This window comes from Gossypium raimondii, chromosome 5, assembly GCF_025698545.1.
Source record: "Gossypium raimondii isolate GPD5lz chromosome 5, ASM2569854v1, whole genome shotgun sequence".
Taxonomy (NCBI): domain Eukaryota; kingdom Viridiplantae; phylum Streptophyta; class Magnoliopsida; order Malvales; family Malvaceae; genus Gossypium; species Gossypium raimondii.
The window spans coordinates 51,291,978-51,310,423 of record NC_068569.1 but is presented as its reverse complement, the minus strand read 5'-3'; the positions used below and the strand labels follow the sequence as shown (position 1 = coordinate 51,310,423).

General features: G+C 31.3%; 1 protein-coding gene across 1 annotated transcript in view; it reads left to right on the top strand.

Annotated features, from left to right (window-relative positions):
• Nucleotides 1-14,072, top strand: part of LOC105766452 (probable disease resistance protein At1g61300) — a 77,651-nt gene extending 63,579 nt beyond the window's left edge. Inside the window, exons 5-6 of the mRNA XM_012585925.2 lie at nt 11,649-11,904; nt 13,811-14,072. Coding sequence (XP_012441379.2) covers nt 11,649-11,760 — 112 coding nt within the window. The 3' untranslated portion in view covers nt 11,761-11,904; nt 13,811-14,072. The remainder of the gene's footprint in view (nt 1-11,648; nt 11,905-13,810) is intronic.
• The last annotated feature ends 4,374 nt before the right edge of the window (nt 14,073-18,446 follow it).

The window sequence follows — 18,446 nt, the reverse complement described above, 5'->3', positions numbered from 1 at the left end:
TCCATAGAGGTGAGGCATAACACCAAAAATTCACAATCAAGCCCCCCATAAACCGTTTAATCACTCTCCATAGAGATGAAGCATATCTCCAAAAAACGACAGTAGGGCCCCTTTGTGAACCATTTAGTAGCTCTCTACAAAAGTGAGACATATGTATCTCCAAAAATATAACTCTAGATCATTCAATCAACAACTATACAACTCGTGATAATATGCATTATATATTCCTCGATTGTTGGGCCAATAGACACACTACTCACTAAATCACAAAGTGAAATTTATACAAGTCAACTATGAATAAAAACACTATCGCCTTAAAAAAAGTTAAAAAGGCATGAATTTCAAAAATCTCATTAGTCATTGTATATTGTCAAGTCAATGACTACCATCCATCAAACTACAAAGTAAAGTTCATATAAGCCAGACGAAAGCACTATCCATCAATATACCAATAAAAAAAATTTCAAGTCAAGACTTGGATTCAGTTCAGTAGTACAATCCACGGTATGACTCATAAAGGCATTTATCCACAGTAAAGGCACCCTTCCAGCAAGGGTTCATTTCCAATTCACTAAAGATCATTTATCGAACAGTAGCTCGCTTTATTACATTAGCGTAGTCTTAAATAGTTTCTATTGCCTCTGAGATTAGCTTGATTTCAAACGATTGCTTTACCTTCAACGTTATAATAATTTAAACACTAATGAACAATTGCAGTGCCCCAACACAATTCTAAATATTTGTAAATTACCACAATTTTTATAAGAAAAATACAACCAAATAGTTCTCGTCCACGACACATGTAAGATCTGATTTTACCTCAGATTTTTGAAAAACAGAGAATGATTTAAACTAAATGAAAAAAAAAAAACTGGAGATAATGATTTTTTTTATTTAAGATGAGAGGAAGTAATTATCCGACAACTTAACAACACTAATAGTTAATTAAGAATTTAGGTATAGGTATAGGTAGTTGACTGCTAGGATTTATTAAATTAATGTTATCTTACATCTGTTTCTTTTTGGATTAAATCCTAAACTGCATAAAGAAAAAACGTGAGACAAATTAATGTTAGCTTGTGGTCCTTCGACTTTTTCCACTTCCATCTTACTCTGATTTCAACATTTCAGTACCACTCTCCATTATCTATATCTCCTTCTCCTGCAATGGAAGCTGCAGGTTTCAGAGCTGCCATAAATAAGGATTTCATAGCTCAAGAACTTGACAATGACAGGGAAGATGACCAAGAAGAAGAAGGGTTGCTATGGGAAGGTAGGGTTCAGTGATGGCTTGTCACAGCCTTCTTCTCAAGTCGAAAAATCCAAGCTCAGTTTATCGGATGCATTTGCCCGCAATCGAAAGGGAGTCATTGCAGACATAATCAGCTTATGTTACCAATCTTAAGAACCAAAACATCAACTTACTATACTATGATGAAGGATTTTATAACGACGTCAGGTATCGGAATTAAAATTCAATTATCCAAGGGAATCTAAGGGATAACATCTGAAGGAAATTCAGATTGTTCAAGAACAAATTTGAAATTTCATGGCAGATTAGGTATCCAATCAGCTGAACCGCTAAAGTGATTGAAAGCATATTTTGCGCATTACATACGACTTTACAATGGAATTCTCTTTTTTTCTTTCATCGAAAAAAGAAAAAGAGAAAATATAGAGAGCGTCTATTAGACCCAGATCACTAAATAATTCAATTACTACCCTTCTTTTTTTATTCGGACAAATTCAAAAATACTATGATGGCTCCGTTGCTTTATATATTTATTTCGTCTATGATTCAACAATCCCAAAATTTCTTTTTATTTTTTTGAAAAAAGAAAGAAAGAAAGAAATAGTCTTTTTTTTTATACTCTTTTATTTATAACATAAATATTGTTAATAGCCTTTGGTGTGAGAAGAAAAAAAAAGGTTTGTGACGCTGAGATGAGCCCACGACAGCTAAGATAAAATTGGAAATGCCCTTTCTCTCATACTACTCTTTTGATACATAATTTATCATTTTGAAAAAAAATAAAAATTTCATATCGAACTCGAAGTGCCAAGATATTATTACTTACTATTTCATATTTTATATGTCAAAGGTATAAACTTATTTTTCCTTTTCATCACATAAAGAACTCATTGGCACTGAGCGTGAGGGAATGCTAGATGTTTGGTAATTTTTCCTCCGACCAGCAGAAACAATCCCATTGAAGCAGCCAATCCCATGCACATTCTATGCACATCTGGTTGCACAAATTGCATAGTATCATAAATAGCTACTCTGGGTATTACCTATCCACCAGGAGAGTTTATAAACAAATATAGATCTTTGGTATCGTTCTCTATACTAAGATATACCATAAGACGCCAATATGTTGACTCGAGATCTCGCTATCAAACTCTAGGCCTAAAAAAAGTAATTTTTATCGATAAAGTTAGTTGATTAGGATAAAATTGTATCTCTTAGTAGCTGTACAGGCATCTTTTGATGCATACGATTCAATAAAAATTGTGAAAAAAAAAAATCAAAGTGTAGATTCCAGCCATCCTTAGTTTTTTCTAGTGTGCCTTTTCTAACTTTTAATTTTTGATGAAGGGACTTTTTCTTACATTTTTTAAATAAACTGAAATTCAAAATGAAATTAAAGAAAGATAAGTTTTGGCTCGTTTTCCTATAATCTATAATATAGAAAAAAATTCATATAGAAAAAAATTCGCTAAATTTATCGTACAAACTTTTCATTGATCTATTTTTTTCATTGGGATTCAATCCAAATCTCAATGTCATTTTCTTGTTCCTGGATGGGTTCCATCAATTTTTTATTCAATTTTTTTAGGTTTATGCTCTACTCCGAATAAAGATTCGCCAGATTTTGATTTGCGAATATAAGACAAATGACCCAATACCAGATCTTTTTGCTATGATTTCATTTCCTTTTTTATTTTAATTTAATTCCTTTTTCTTTCATGTTTTCCACAAGATATTCAACGTATTTCTTATATTATTTGATTGATTAGTAGTATTATTTGATTGATTAGTAGTTTGAAATCATTCTTATTTCTATTTAGAACTTGTCATAAAAAAGATTTATGATTATGATATAGGTGTGGTAATCATAAATGTATTACCAATTGGATTTTTTTTCTAAACGGAGCCTGGATGCTTCATTTTATCGGTTCAACCAAGCCAACCATAAATCATTCTAAATGAAAATATTAATCTGGATAGCCCAAAAAAATGAAATGAATCTCTAATTGCACTTCACGCTACAAATTACTTGAATACCACTCCCAACCCGAACAGTCTATATCCAAATTGTAAAATGGACAAGGACACTTTGTGATTTATAAAAAAAAAATTAAAAATTTTAGATAAATATAAAGTATAAAGACTTAATCAAGATTTATTTATGGAATAATGAACATGTTTAAATGTTTTATGATAACTAATTGTAGGAACACAAACTTTTAAAATTATGGTATAATGATAAATTTAATATTTAACGCTTATATTTTTTCAATTTGACTCTTATTCTTTTTTTAAAGCTAAATTTGGCATTCTTCCTTTTAAAAGAGTCAATTTTGATTATTAACATTTCAAAAGAGTCGAATTGTTATTTTTAATGGAAATACTACCTAAAATGTTAAAATTTTAAACATGATAGCCCGTATAGCAATTCACGTGTACTTTATGCTATTTTTAAAATTTTCATGAACCTTATATATATTTTTTTGAATTTTGAAATTTGAAATTTTTGTTTTGTATATTTTTATAATTTTAAATTATTTATTGATGTGACATATGCTATGTCAACATGAAATACACATGTCTTGTCATGCGGTTTGCCACACCACATTGTTAAAAATTAATATTTTAGTCAGCATTTTCATTAGGAAAAATAAATTTGATTTTTTTGAAAGCTTAATGACAAATTTTAACTAAAAAAAGAATAAAGGTCAAATTTACAAAAATAAATAAATGTTAAGATTTAAATTTATAATCATGAAAAAAGTATTAGAAATTTTGAATAAATAAATGTTTACTTTTAAATACATATATGATGAACATGTCATAAGAAATCACCAAATATTTTAAATTGATGCCTTTAAAAGAAATAAAATCCATATAAAAATATTTAACACGCTTATATATAAATAATATAAAATCACGAGTTTAGAAATTGTTTTTAATAGAGGAGAATATTTTTTGTTTTCATCATATTAAAAAATATATTTAAAAATAAAAATTGAATTAAAATAGAAGTCGTGATAATTACACATTTAAAAATAATTACAATTTTTAGTTAAAAAGTTGCGCTAATTTTAAAATAGAGTTATTACTTGAAACACTAAACATATAATATATAAAAATATGATCATTACAATTATAATTATAATCAATAATTACAATTATTAGTTAAAAACTTTAGACGTAAAAAGTTTGTGCTAATTTTATTGATATAAAATAGAGTTATTATTGTGAGTAATGTTACTTTGCATTAATCACATAAAGTAAAGTTATATTATATGTTGAATATGTTAAAAATAATTTAATTATAATTTAAATAAAATATTTAAAATGAACTGAATATTAAATACTTCAAATCATATTCAATTCATGTTACATTAGAATCTAATAAATTTAAAAATCTCCACCAAATGCTATATGAAATAATAAATAAATAAAGACAAATTATTTTCTAAATCTGAAGGCATGGCCTAATTTTAGACCCAAACCCAAGCCTATGAGCCAAAACCTAAAGTCCATCCCTTAATTGAACAGTAAGCAACCCATAAAAGCATTACCAATGAATTCATTATAATTATAAGTAATTATATTATATTAATTTGCAAATAAATATGAAAGCAGAAGACTACCTTAAGTTGTTGTTGTTGTTGTTTTATTAAATGATTTTATAGATTTAAATTTTTTATTAATTATTGATTCGGTAAACGATATATAATGGTGACCAGAGTTTCATCATGCTTCTGTCTGCCATTGCTTGAAAGTTGCATTCATGTTTCCTTTTCATGCTTACACTGACATATCTAAACTTCATAAAAAATCCAATACATTCACGGTTTTTATTATCTGCTACTGTTATATATGATTGCTTTCCAGGGACATAGCAATGGAGTACGTAGAGCCTGTTCTTGGCATTGCAAATTGTCTCAGAACTCCTGTGTGTAAATACTTGCAATATCACAGAAAGCTGAATGATTATGTGAGAAACTTCAAGAGGATAAGAGATGAATTGAATTGCAAAATGGAAGATATAGAGCTGCAATTGAAAGCAGAGCTTCGTCCTCCCGGGAAGATACCAAATAAGGGGGTTGAAAATTGGTTGAAAGATGTGAAAGAGATGATTAGGGAAGCACAAGTTGTTGAAAACAAAGTCAGTAACGGGAGATATCTCTGTCTTGCTTGCTACGGGAAGCTGGTTGACGAAAAGACTCGAGAAATGAAGGAATTTCTTGATAAAGCTCCTAATGCCTCTGAAGGTCTTGCCATTGATGGTCCAAGTGGTGGGTTGCGACTGGAAACATCAGAACTAGTTGGTGAGAAAGCTGTGAGAGATGAGATTTGGTTATGTTTGATGCAGGAGGTGGTGAGCAAGATTGGGGTTTGGGGAATGGGCGGTGTGGGTAAAACCACTATCATGAAGCACATCCACAATGATCTTTTGAAAGAACAAAGATTCGAAAGCGTAATCTGGGTTACTATATCAAAGGATTTTAATGTTATCAAGTTACAAGATGACATTGCAAGTGCCTTGAACTTGAAGGAAGATTTGGCCAAAGAAGGAAACAAGGTTAGACGAGCAGCAATCTTATCGGAAATGCTGAAGAGAGCTGGAAAACATGCTCTAATCCAAGATGATGTGTGGGATAAAGTCTCTCCAGAGGAAGTTGGGATCCCCGAGCCGAGTGGCCGCAATGGCTGCAAGTTGGTGCTGACAACCCATTCAGAGCATGTCCGTAAGTATATGGGTTGAAAGGTGATAAAAGTAAAGCCCCTTTCAGAAGAAGAGGCATTGATACTATTCTTGAATAAAGTTGGACCTAACATAGTTCAAAATCCAACTATAATGCCAACTTTGAAGCTTGTTGTCAACGAATGTGCGGGTCTACCTCTTCCAATTGTTGTGGTAGCTGGGACCATGAAAGGAGAAGATGACCCTCGCATTTGGAAAAATGCATTCAAGGAATTGAAAGAGAGAATAGCGAAAGTGGAAGAAGTGGAAGCTGAGGTAGTCGAGCATTTGAAATTTAGTTTTGATCACTTGAAAGATGGGAAAGTAAAATCTTGCTTCTTGTATTGTGCATTATATCCTGAAGATTTTGAAATTAGTAAGGATGAACTAATCGAGTGTTGGATTGATGAGAGATTCATAGATAAATGGATAGAAGACAAGAAATGGAAGATAAGGGCCTTACTATTTTGAAAAAGTTGGAAGATAACTGCTTGTTGGAAAATGTCTCGAGTGCAAAAGTGAAAATGCATGATGCAGTGAGACGCATGGCATTGTCGATCACAAGTACAAATCCTCGATATATGATACAAGCAGGCTTGGAATTAGAAGAGTTACCAAAAAAGGAGCAATGGAGTCCGGATATTGAGAAAGTGTCGCTAATGCTTAACTCCATATTAGAAATTCCTATAGATGTGCTGCCCAAAAAATGTCAACTGCTCACAACCTTGTTATTGCAGCATAACCCTATAAAGAAGATCCCATATTCTTTCTTCAGAAAGATGCCTTACCTTTGTGTCAATTTGTCCTCTACGAATATCGAGAGTTTACCAAATTCCATCTCTGAACTAAGGAACCTCACGACATTGTTGCTTTAAATATTATTTAAAAACTAATGTATCATCCCTAACAAATCATACATCATTAACACATATTGGGGCATGGGAAAGCTTTTAAAAAATTGAACTCAAATAGTGCTCTACATGGTTCATCAAGGCATGACAAGTAAGTATTAGTTGAAACAATTCGTTCCATGATTGCCTGTACTTCTCTCATAATTTCTTTGTCACTCTGTACTCGTGACACACTGCACAATCTCCTACGTTTCAAATTAACTGATGTGTCAAGTAAAACATTAAAGCAGAAGAGGATCAACTATTACCCTCACTATCTGTTTCAATGCTAAAATTCCACCTCTCCTCTCCAGCACCTCATGGTAGCCTTACTCATCATAACCAACACAACCCTTTCTTTTCCCAATACATTTCCAGAATGTACACTCTTATTATAAGAAAATATCCAAAAACATTTTACCAGAAGGCTGGGCTGGCGGGTTGGAAATGAAGGATTTTACACCTTCATCTTGGGGAAGCCCATATTTCTTCACTTTGACAAAACTCTCTTCTGGGTCGATTCTACAAAATGTTAAACAAAAACACAAATTTTTTTTAATTAAACCCTAAACGCTAATTAAGAAAACAAGAAACCCAGCCAGAAGTATTTATCCATTCATCTTTACCTATTCGCTGCATAACCTGAAAAATGATATCAACAAAATCACACAAAATTTCTCAACAAACCCAAAGAAGGGTAAATGCAAAACAAAGGTTTATTTGGTAAGTCACATACCAAAACCTTCGCTTACGATTGTTGCTGAGTAATTATTTAAAAAAAAAAAAAACTAACTCGGTAGAATAACTTGTCAGTAAACAAACATACGAAAGATTGAAAATTTTTTGAAAGAAAAGAAATATTGAAACAAAGGTAGATGGTAAATAAAAGCTCAAAAATAGAATTAGGGCCATTTTGACAAAATAAGCAAAAGTTAGTGATCAAATTTATTATTAAGCCTAATTATTATAATTATTATTATTTAATGCCAATTATAATGGGTGACAGCAAAGAAAAAGTAAAAAAGATGGATTTCTTACTCATATCCACAACATTCGTCTTTTATACATGTAATGATGCTTTCCCATTAATTATTAATTATTTTCTATCTTCTTCTTCTTCACATACTTTCCCAGTAATTCCTATCACAATTTTGCTTATTTCTGTTTTCACCTTCTTCTTCACTCTTTTTAATTTCTTTTGATCTCCAACGTCTATCACTAATTTTCAAGCATCCAGTCAAGGTAATTTTCTTTCATTTGCTTAATTCATGACTATACAATGTTTTTTTATTATCAGCTACTGTTATAGCAGCTAGCTTTGTAAGATTGTCAAGGTAATAAGATCTCAAGCAATGGTTTCCTCTAGTGATTATCAACAGTTTTGGATTTTAAGACAGGATGATCAGCAGACATAATCTACTATAGATACTAATTAATACGAAAAAAGCTATGCTTTGTTAGATAGTCAAGGTAATACGATCTGAAGCAATGATTTCCTCTACTGATTATCAATTTTAAGACAGGATGACCAGCAGACATAGTCTACTACAGATACAAATTAATACGAAAAGCGCTACCCAGAAGCAATATAATGTTGAAATCTCATGCTGTTGAACATTTTACCTCTTAATATTATGTAATGAACTCTTGCACACTTGAATCTAGCATGTTATATAGTTTGAGAGGTTGATTCTGGATATACAATGGTGACCAGAATTTCATCATGTTTCTGTCTGCCACCCATCCATAGCTCCATCTAATAAACGCCATTGCTTGGAACTTGCATTCATGTTTTCCTTTTCATGCTTACACTGACATATCAATACTTCATAAAATATCCAATTCATTCACAAATTTTCATTCTCTGCTACTGTTATATATGATTGCATTGCAGGGACATAGCAATGGAGTACGTAGAGCCTGTTGTCGGCATTGCAAATTGTCTCGGACCTCCTTTTTGTAAATATTTGCAATATCACAGAAAGCTGAACGATTATGTGAGAAACTTCAAGAGGATCACAGATGAATTGAATTGCAAAATGGAAGATATAGAGCTGCAACTGAAAGCAGAGCTTCTTCGTCCTCTGGGGAAGATACCGAAGAAGGGAGTTGAAAATTGGTTGAAAGATGTGAAAGAGATGATTACGGAAGCACAAGTTGTTGAAAACAAAGTCAGGAACGGGAGATATCTCTGTCGTGCTTGCAACGGGAAGCTGGTTGATGAAAAGACTCGAGAAATGAAGGGATTTCTTGATAAAGCTCCTAATGCCTCTGAAGGTCTTGCCATGGATGGTCCAAGTGCTGGGTTGCCACTGGAAACATCAGAACTAGTTGGACAGGAAGCTGTCAGAAAAGAGATTTGGGCATGTTTGATGCAGGAGGAGGTAAGCAAGATTGGGGTTTGGGGGATGGGCGGCGTGGGTAAATCGACCATCATGAAGCACATTCACAATGATCTTTTGAAAGAACAGCGATTTGAAAGGGTGGTTTGGGTTACTATATCAAAGGAGTTTAATATTGTGAAGTTACAAAATGATATTGCAAGTGCATTGAATGGAAAGATTCCCAAAGAGGCAAACAAGGTCAGACGAGCAGCAATCTTGTCCGAAATGCTGAAGAGAGCAGGAAAACATGTTCTAATCCTAGATGATGTGTGGAGTGAAGTCTTGTTGGAAGAAATTGGGATCCCTAAGCCAAGTAGCAGCAATGGGTACAAGTTGATGTTGACAACCCGTGTGGAGCAAGTTTGTAAGTCTATGGGCTGTAAGGTGATAAAAGTGAAGCCCCTTTCAGAAGAAGAGGCATTGATACTATTCTTGAGTGAAGTTGGACCTAACATAGTGCAAAATCAAACTTTAATGCCAACTTTGAAGCTGGTTGTCAAGGAATGTGCAGGTCTGCCTCTTACAATTGTCGTCATATCTGGTACATTGAGAGGAGAAGATGACCCTCTTATTTGGAAAAACACACTCAGGGAATTGAAAGAGAGAATAGGGAAAGTGAAAGAAGGGGAAGATAAAGTGATCGAGAGTTTGAAAGTTAGCTTCAATCACTTAAAAGACGAGAAAATGAAGCATTGTTTCTTACATTGCGCATTATATCCTGAAGATTGTCAAATTTGGAAGAATGGACTAATTGAGTGCTGGATTGATGAGGGATTCATAGATGATATGAGTACAAGACAAGAAATGAAAGATAAGGGCCATGTTATTTTGAAAAAATTAGAAGATAATTGCTTGCTGGAAAATGTCTCGAGTGTAACCGTGAAAATGCATGATGCAGTGAGAGACATGGCATTGTCGATCACAAGAATGAATCCTCGATATATGATACAAGCAGGTTCGCAATTAGAAGAGTTACCAGAAAAGGAGCAATGGAGTCCGGATATTGAGAAAGTGTCACTTATGTATAACTCCATATCAGAAATTTCCATAGATGTGCTGCCCACAAAATGTCAACTGCTCTCAACCTTGTTATTGCAGAACAACCCTATAAAGAAGATCCCATATTCTTTCTTCACAAACATGCCCTGTCTTAGTGTTCTCAATTTGTCCTCTACGAAGATCAAAAGTTTACCAAATTCCATCTCTGAACTAAAGAACCTCACAACATTGTTGCTTCGTGGTTGTTATGGTTTAAGAGACCTGCCATGTCTTTCGATGCTTCAAGAATTGAAGAAGTTGGATCTTTCTGGGACTAAAATTGAGGAAGTCCCTGAAGGAATGGATATGCTGATAAAGCTAAGATATCTTGATCTTCAAGTGCGCACTCTGAAAGAGATACCCGCTGGACTTTTACCAAAACTCATTCACCTTCAGCACTTGGGTTTTGATAAACAAATTAGTCTAAAAGCAGAGGAGATGGAACCACTGAAGAAGTTGGAGTGCTTAACCGGACATTTCGAAGACATCAGTGAATTCAATAAGTTCATCTCCTCAATGCAACAAAGTAAGAAAAATCTCATCAAGTACTCTTTACAGGTGGGCTCATCTTTCATCAGGTCCTCTTTACAGCTGGGCCCATCTTTTATGCCTCCTACAAGAGATAAAACAGTAGCAATTGGAGGAGTCGACAATTGGGAAGGTGAGTTAATTATGTACCCAATTGAAATTCAAGAGTTGAATATTTTAAAGTGCGACTATTCGAGAAACTTAGTCGATGATAATTCTTCCTTCAAAAATGCGATTGACTTGAGGGTTTGTAGTATTTGGGGGTGTGAAGGGATAGAGTGTGTTGCTTCCCCGTCCTCTTTTGTCTCTTCTTCCGCTCATCCATTTCAGAGCCTCGAGGTGTTAGATCTTGGAGATCTGCCAAAGTTGAGTGCCCTTATTATGAAAGATGCAGGAATTGGTTCAGCAACAACATCAACAGTGGCTCCGTCTGCCAGCTTTTCCCATCTTAAGGAAATTACGATATACAGCTGCTCAAGTATGAAGATGTTGCTTCCACATTGGTTGCTTCCAAACCTCCAAAACCTGGAAGAAATGTCAGTGGATCATTGTGATGAGTTAGTAGAAATATTGGGAGCAGAAACATCAGAAGTTGAAGAAAAAGGGAGTGATGCATTAATCAAATTCCATCTTCCCAAATTGAGAAAATTGTCGTTCAGTGTATTACCAAATTTGAAGAGCATTTGCAGCAAAAGCGGAGTGATGGTTTGTGATTCTCTCCAACTTATCCATATTATTAGATGTGATAAACTGAAGAGAATTCCTCCATTTGTTCCCCTTGTTGGCAATGGGCAGCCATTTGCATATGCTCCACCTTCTCTTACCATCAGGTCATGGAAAGAATGGTGGGAATCGTTGGAGTGGGATGACCATCCAAAGTATAAAAATGTTCTTCGCTTTAACCCCCCGTCGAGGATAAGAGGTCTAATTTCTCCATATTAATAAAATTTGATGTATATTTGTGATGATGTTGAAGAGAAAGATGGAATGATGGAAGTAGGGTTGTTGGAAAGAAGTAGGGGGGAGGATAGTGCAAAAGAGAGGAGAAAAGGAATGATGGAAGAGCATGGAGGCTGAGAGGCAAAGGTAAATAAGAAATCAAACTTTCACTTTTTAAATATTTTCCCTCTCTTACCATTCCTCCTATTCTCTCTCTTCTCTAATATATATATACACTTCCCAAAATAACCTTCTAAATTTTCATATTTATAATTAAAACATTTAAGTTATAAACTTATTTTGATATTATTATGACCTTTTATCACATTTAACACTAATCTATTATTTCGTAAATTTTAATAAATTTCAAATTTTATATAATAATATATAATCGCTTTAAATTTTAAAGTAAAAATATTTATAAATTTAAATATAAAATATTTTATTATTTTTAAACAGAAATGAATTATTTTTTGGATTGACCGAGCTAGGCCAAAAATGGGTCTAGAGTTAGAAAAATGTAGATTTTTTTTTAGAGTATATCAAGAGTCTAATAATTAAAATTTTTTAAGGTTCAAATAACGCTAGAAATCTTATCACACACATATGTGTGTGGAAGTCACCTATTTAATGTCTAAAATAACATATTTATTACTATGTTATTAAGTGTTTACATTTTTTATATTAACAAAGTACAAAATGTTATCACTTACTTTTATATAATTAATTTATAATTATTTGTCTTTAAAATGATTATGCTATCAATCATTTATGCAGTTTTTACTAATAATTCTAATAAAAGTTGTAACATTGAAAAGCATATAAGTTAGGAATAATTATAAATTAACATTTTATAATTTTTTTAATTTTAAAATATGCAATTTTAAAATTAACCCATTAGTTATCATATTATAGAACTTGTAGTATAATTATATTTTAGTTTATACAATTGGGTATGTAATCAACAATTTATGTGTATGCTATCAGTAATTATTATTATATCATATTTACATAATGCTGTCATGTCGCATCCCAAAAATCGAGATAGTAAATCGGGGTTAGTGAATCAAAATCATAATTAAGTTAGATCATTAAAATAATTAGGAATTAATTAAACAAAGTATTAAAATTAATATAATTAATAATTTTATGTTAAGAAATTAAAATTAGGTGTTCGGAATTAATTTGGTTAAAATGGACTTTTTAAAAATATCGGATTTGAAAATAATTGAGAAAAATGCGTTTTAATTAAACTAAGGTCTGAATTGAAAAATAAAGGAAAACTGGAAGTTTTTAAAATGCAATTTTTCCTTATTTAAAAAAAAAAAAAAACTACTCATCTTCCCCATTTCTTTAAGAACCCGACGTCCCTTCCCTCCATTGAATTTCACATTCAAAATTTCCCCAAATTCAACTCTAATATTTTCTCTCAAAATTAACTCATCCTTAATGATTTTCTAGCTATCCAAACATATCCACACCGTCCAATTTTCAAGAGTAAGTGTTTCTACCTAAACTAATGATGATTTGCAAATGATGCTTAAATGTGATATGTTATGTGTTGTAAATTGAGATGACAATAAAAAATGTTATGTGTTGATGACTGAATATGATATGAGTCTTGCTGATTTTATATACACTATATGAGATCTATATGTTGTGACTATTTCAGCATAATGTGAGCACTTGTAACTGTATGATATGAGACTTGAATATGTGATATGAACATGAGTTGTGTGATATGTGAAAGTGTGCATAAAACAATAAGTATACATGTTTAAGTGGATGTGTTTGGAGGGTGATAGCTTTACGCTACACATTATATTGGTTGTATTTGGAAATCTGGTTACCCAATGCAATATATTTTGTACATATGCTTCATAATCACATTCTGGCAACATATTAATGTGAATGCTATGAATTATGCTTTATTGCTCACCGTGATTAATTGTGATTGTATGCTTTCTTTTAACTTTGGATATTGCGATTACTTGTGGCAATCTCTAAGCACTCACTGAGCTTGAAAAAGCTCACACTCTTTTATATTTAACAGTGCAGAGATATAGCTGAAACGAGGAGGAGAAGCGAGCTGCCAAGTGATCCAAAGCAAGACAATTTAACTTGACTGCGTTTGGTGTGTTTTTAAATCAATAAGGAAGGCAATGTGGGACTAATCTAGAGGGTTTTAGACTTTGAACTGTTAATGATTTATTAATGGACAATATGGGTTGTTTAAAATGGTTTTTAGAACTTTTAAAATTGGTTCGAATGAACGCTTTCAATGGAAGATTTGAGAATGCATGTTATTGGTTGAATTAGTAAGGTGTTGTGTACTTGTTTATTGGCTAACATGTAAATTGCAGCTGGACTGGCTTGTTGCGTATTGAGGTAAGTCCAAAATGACCATATAGTATGTTATGTATCAATTTTGCACTTAGAAATGCTTAAAATACAAAATTTACATTTTGAGTAATTGAATTGTGACTTTAGGGTTGAATGATAGAATAGCAATTTACTTGAGACGTCAAAACATGTTAATGTAAGTTATATGACATGTTCAAATAGGGAGAATAGCATGAAATCTCGATTTGGTATGTGTACGAGGGTGTGAAAGTGTCCAACACAAGTACTGAAATTTTCCTGCAAGTTTTCAAGTCCATATCGCAATACTGATATTGGGTCGATGTTGCAACATGGGAATCATGAGGTCGCGACACGGTGATCAGAGAGTTTTGGGCATATTTTGAAACTTTTGCAAATAAGTTCTGATTTTTACAAAATAAAATTAGAATCCTTAAACAACACGAAATGCTTTGAAAATTTACATAACTTGATTTTGTATATTAAATTTTAATATGGTAACTTCAATTTCTTAAAATGGTTTTAATGGATATTTTGAATAAAATAAAACTAAAAATAAAATAGAAAGATAGGAGATTTTTTTGTGAAAAGAAAATTAAAATTAAAATTAATTTTTTAATAAAATATCACTAATTTCCCCCAACTCCCCACTAATCTCATCAAATTCGACACTTCCATCCACATCCAACTACCTCAGAATTTAAACTCTACTGAACCCCTATCAGACACCTGCAACAAAAATTATCATTCACAATCATACAAATATTTGAACACAAGACCTCAGGGCAAGTTAGCACCTTACCACTCAAACCAGGAAGCTCGTTCTAATATGATCTGACTAGCAATAGAATATAAGTCAAACCGCCAAGGAATAGGCTAGAATCACAAATAGCAAAAATTTCAAAAAATGGGACTTGAACCCAAAACATCAAACACAATCAAAACACTTAGCCACTGAAGCAGACACATATTTGTGATAAATTTCACAGAAATAAAGTTAAATAATCAGGGCGTTACAATGTCGGTATTGGAATTAAAATCTGAAGGTAACTCTGATTTCATAGAGGAAGGATTAGGTATCCAAATTTAGGTTCATTCTCTCTTGTTTTTTTCTTAAAGGTGGAACATGGAGGGGACTAAAAGAATTGGAATCTGAGGCAACAAGAAATGTTGCATTAATGTAAATCATAAGACTGCTATTTGCTCTAATTTAGATACATATGATTAATTATAAATATTATATTTTAGAATCATAGTAGAGAACAATAGTGCCAACAATAATGGAATATTGCAAAGGAAAAAACTAATAATAAGAAAAGATGGAATTTACTTTACCTTTGTGGAACTTAAAAACGAAAGTTGCCCCGAACACCATAAAAATTGACTCATAATATTGTTTGTTTTCTTTGATTATTGTTCCCATAATCATATCGGTGATAAAAATGAATTTCTGAGAAATTAAAAAAGGTTTCAATATGTGTATGATGCTACTATTTTAAAGTTCTATTCGCCCCCAATTATTTATTACTGTGCATAAGAGTTACTCACAAATTGACCTTAAGGATATAATGAAACCTAATGATTGTCAATGTTTTGCATTGACAAAAACAATTCACTGAGCATTGAATGGAGCATAGCAAGAATACCAATTTCTATAAAGAACTTCTACAATAATTTCTCATAAAACAATCTAGGAATATTAGAAGATGGAGAATAGAATTCTATAACAAATTAAAAGAGAACAAAACCCAAAAAAAAAAAGAATTAGATCATTACATGATTCCTCAATATTTCTTGAAACCGAATCATTACTATTATCAAGTTGAGTTTCATGGTCTTAAACGACATCTAGATTTGATATTATAGAGGCTTATAACATTGACCCTAATGCCATTTTTTATTTAGAAGAATACAAAATATACCACAAATTTTTTTCAAAACCCAAATTGTAAAAATAAATTATATTCAGAAATTTATCGTGCTTACAACGTAAAAGTTATGTCAAGAAATGTAAGAAGTAAAAAAGAGATCAAATAATTTTGATTAATGTTTTTCTTTTCTATGTTTTTTTTAAATAATGGGTATTGAATATTTTGATACAGATAATATAGAGAAATATTGGAGGTTTAAAACAATTACCCTAATTTTCTCTCACTTTATTTATTTTTGAATTTTTAATCTATTTTTATTTAATTTTAATTTTATAATTTTATAAAATTTTAAAATAATTTTAATTTTTTACCAATTTATATATTATCAACATCAAATTGACAAAGAGAATAACAACTCATTTTCTCAACTGTACACCAAACAACTCAAATCCACACTTTTTGAGTTGAAATTGAATTAACTTTAAGGGATAATTGTAACTATCTCATATTATGGAGAGATAATGAATACCGTATTGTAAGGTTTTAGCGTGGGTTCATTTCTCATGTTTCTTGGTCGAAATGATAACCGGTCTAAAGCTAAACGAAGATTAGTTGAACATGAATTAATCATACTTGATTGGATTATGAGAGTGAATTTTAATGAAAGATAATAGGTGAAGAAAGGAGAGAACTAAAAGGGAAATTGCACCAAAACATAAAAAGAGAAAAACAATGGCAGATTGCTTCAAATGCAATAGACGCAAGAATGTGCTAAACTGTCTTTTTAAATTCAAAGTGTGTATTCGTGCCACAATTAAAAACCTTTTATATACGGATCTCAAAGAATCAATTTCACATCATTTTGCTCTTAGAATTATGCTTAACAAGCAACCACTAAATCAAAATTTTCTAAATATAGAATTTGTCAAAGTAAAAAATCTAATATTTTTTATCAGCCCAAAATTAATTTTGCAACTTTCAATTCAGCCCCCCAACTTGTTTTTTGTTCCAATTTAGCTCAATTTGTTTGTTTTTGAACTTCAGCACTCCAATTGTGTCCATGATAAAATTTGGGCAATAAATCACAAGTTTAGTAGAATTCTATTAAAAAGTTTACCAAAATTGGGTATATTAAATATATTAAAGTAACTTGCTATCAAATTTGGAACTAATTAATAATAACATATAAAATATGCACTATATTAAAATAAAATTAGAATAAATTGTGAGTAAAACGAAATCTAAACAAAAAAACACATCGATTAAAAATACTAAATGAATACAATTGATTATCATTGTTTTGTTTTCAATTCGAGTTGGTGCCGTGTTCATTTGTGACACTAAATCAACAACATTTTTATATACACAAATAAAAAAATTTAGAACATAGATATAATTATTAAAGTTTCAAGTGAATGTCATTAGTTCAAATCTCATTATGGATAATTTTTTATTAATTTATAAAAGTATAAAAGACGAAAACATTCTCATAATCATATATTTTACTTTTCAAATAAAATAGTTTTTGATAACTTTCTTATTGAGTTGTGATTTGATTGATGGCGGCACCAACATAAAAGGCTTAATACATAGTATTTATAAAAAAAGTTTTAAACTAAAAATTTTAAAAGAATTTAGGTAAATTAGACCATTAGTGATCCAATTATGGGTAAGTTTTTATTTTATCACTTAACTAAAAAAATTACAATTTCATTACTAATGTTTTTGAATTTTTTTGTCACCCAACTGTTAATTGGAATTTGTTTCAATTGGTATAATAATAATTATAGCTCTCAATTTTATATTTTCTATCAATTTGATCTTAATTTTGTATAAAGATTATAAAAAAACTCAAAATTATTTATAAAATAGAAAATGTATATAAAATTGTAGAAAAATAAAATATTGAAATGTTTATCCCTCATTTCTCTATTTTTGAAATGTTTATCTACTGTTATTTACTTTTAAATTTTATAATATTCTAAAATTTTAAAACAATTTCAAATTTGGGTACAATGATAATTTGAATTTCGGCTATTTCTAATAGTGAACACCCAATCAATAAACCACAATTTGGATTTAAAAGTGTAACTTATGAAGGAATTTATATGTACGTAACTAAATATTTATTTGAAGTTGTAACATATAATTAGGCATTCTTAGACCATACTTTCCCAGTATTATGCTGCTGCTGCTGCTGATGTTGTTGTTACAATTGAGCACCAAGATGACTTCAAAACTTGTTAGTAATGTCCAGAATGAATGGAAAGGACATGGCAGATTAGTGATTTATTACAGATTTAAAGAAGAATCAAATTGTAAATCAGGGCAGAAGCAAAGGAAAAGTAAAAAAAGATGGGATTCCTTACTTAATACTTCTGCCTTTGTACCCACAACATTCTTTCTTCTTTCACAAAATTTCAACCTACTTTTCTTTCACTTGCTTATTTCATTACA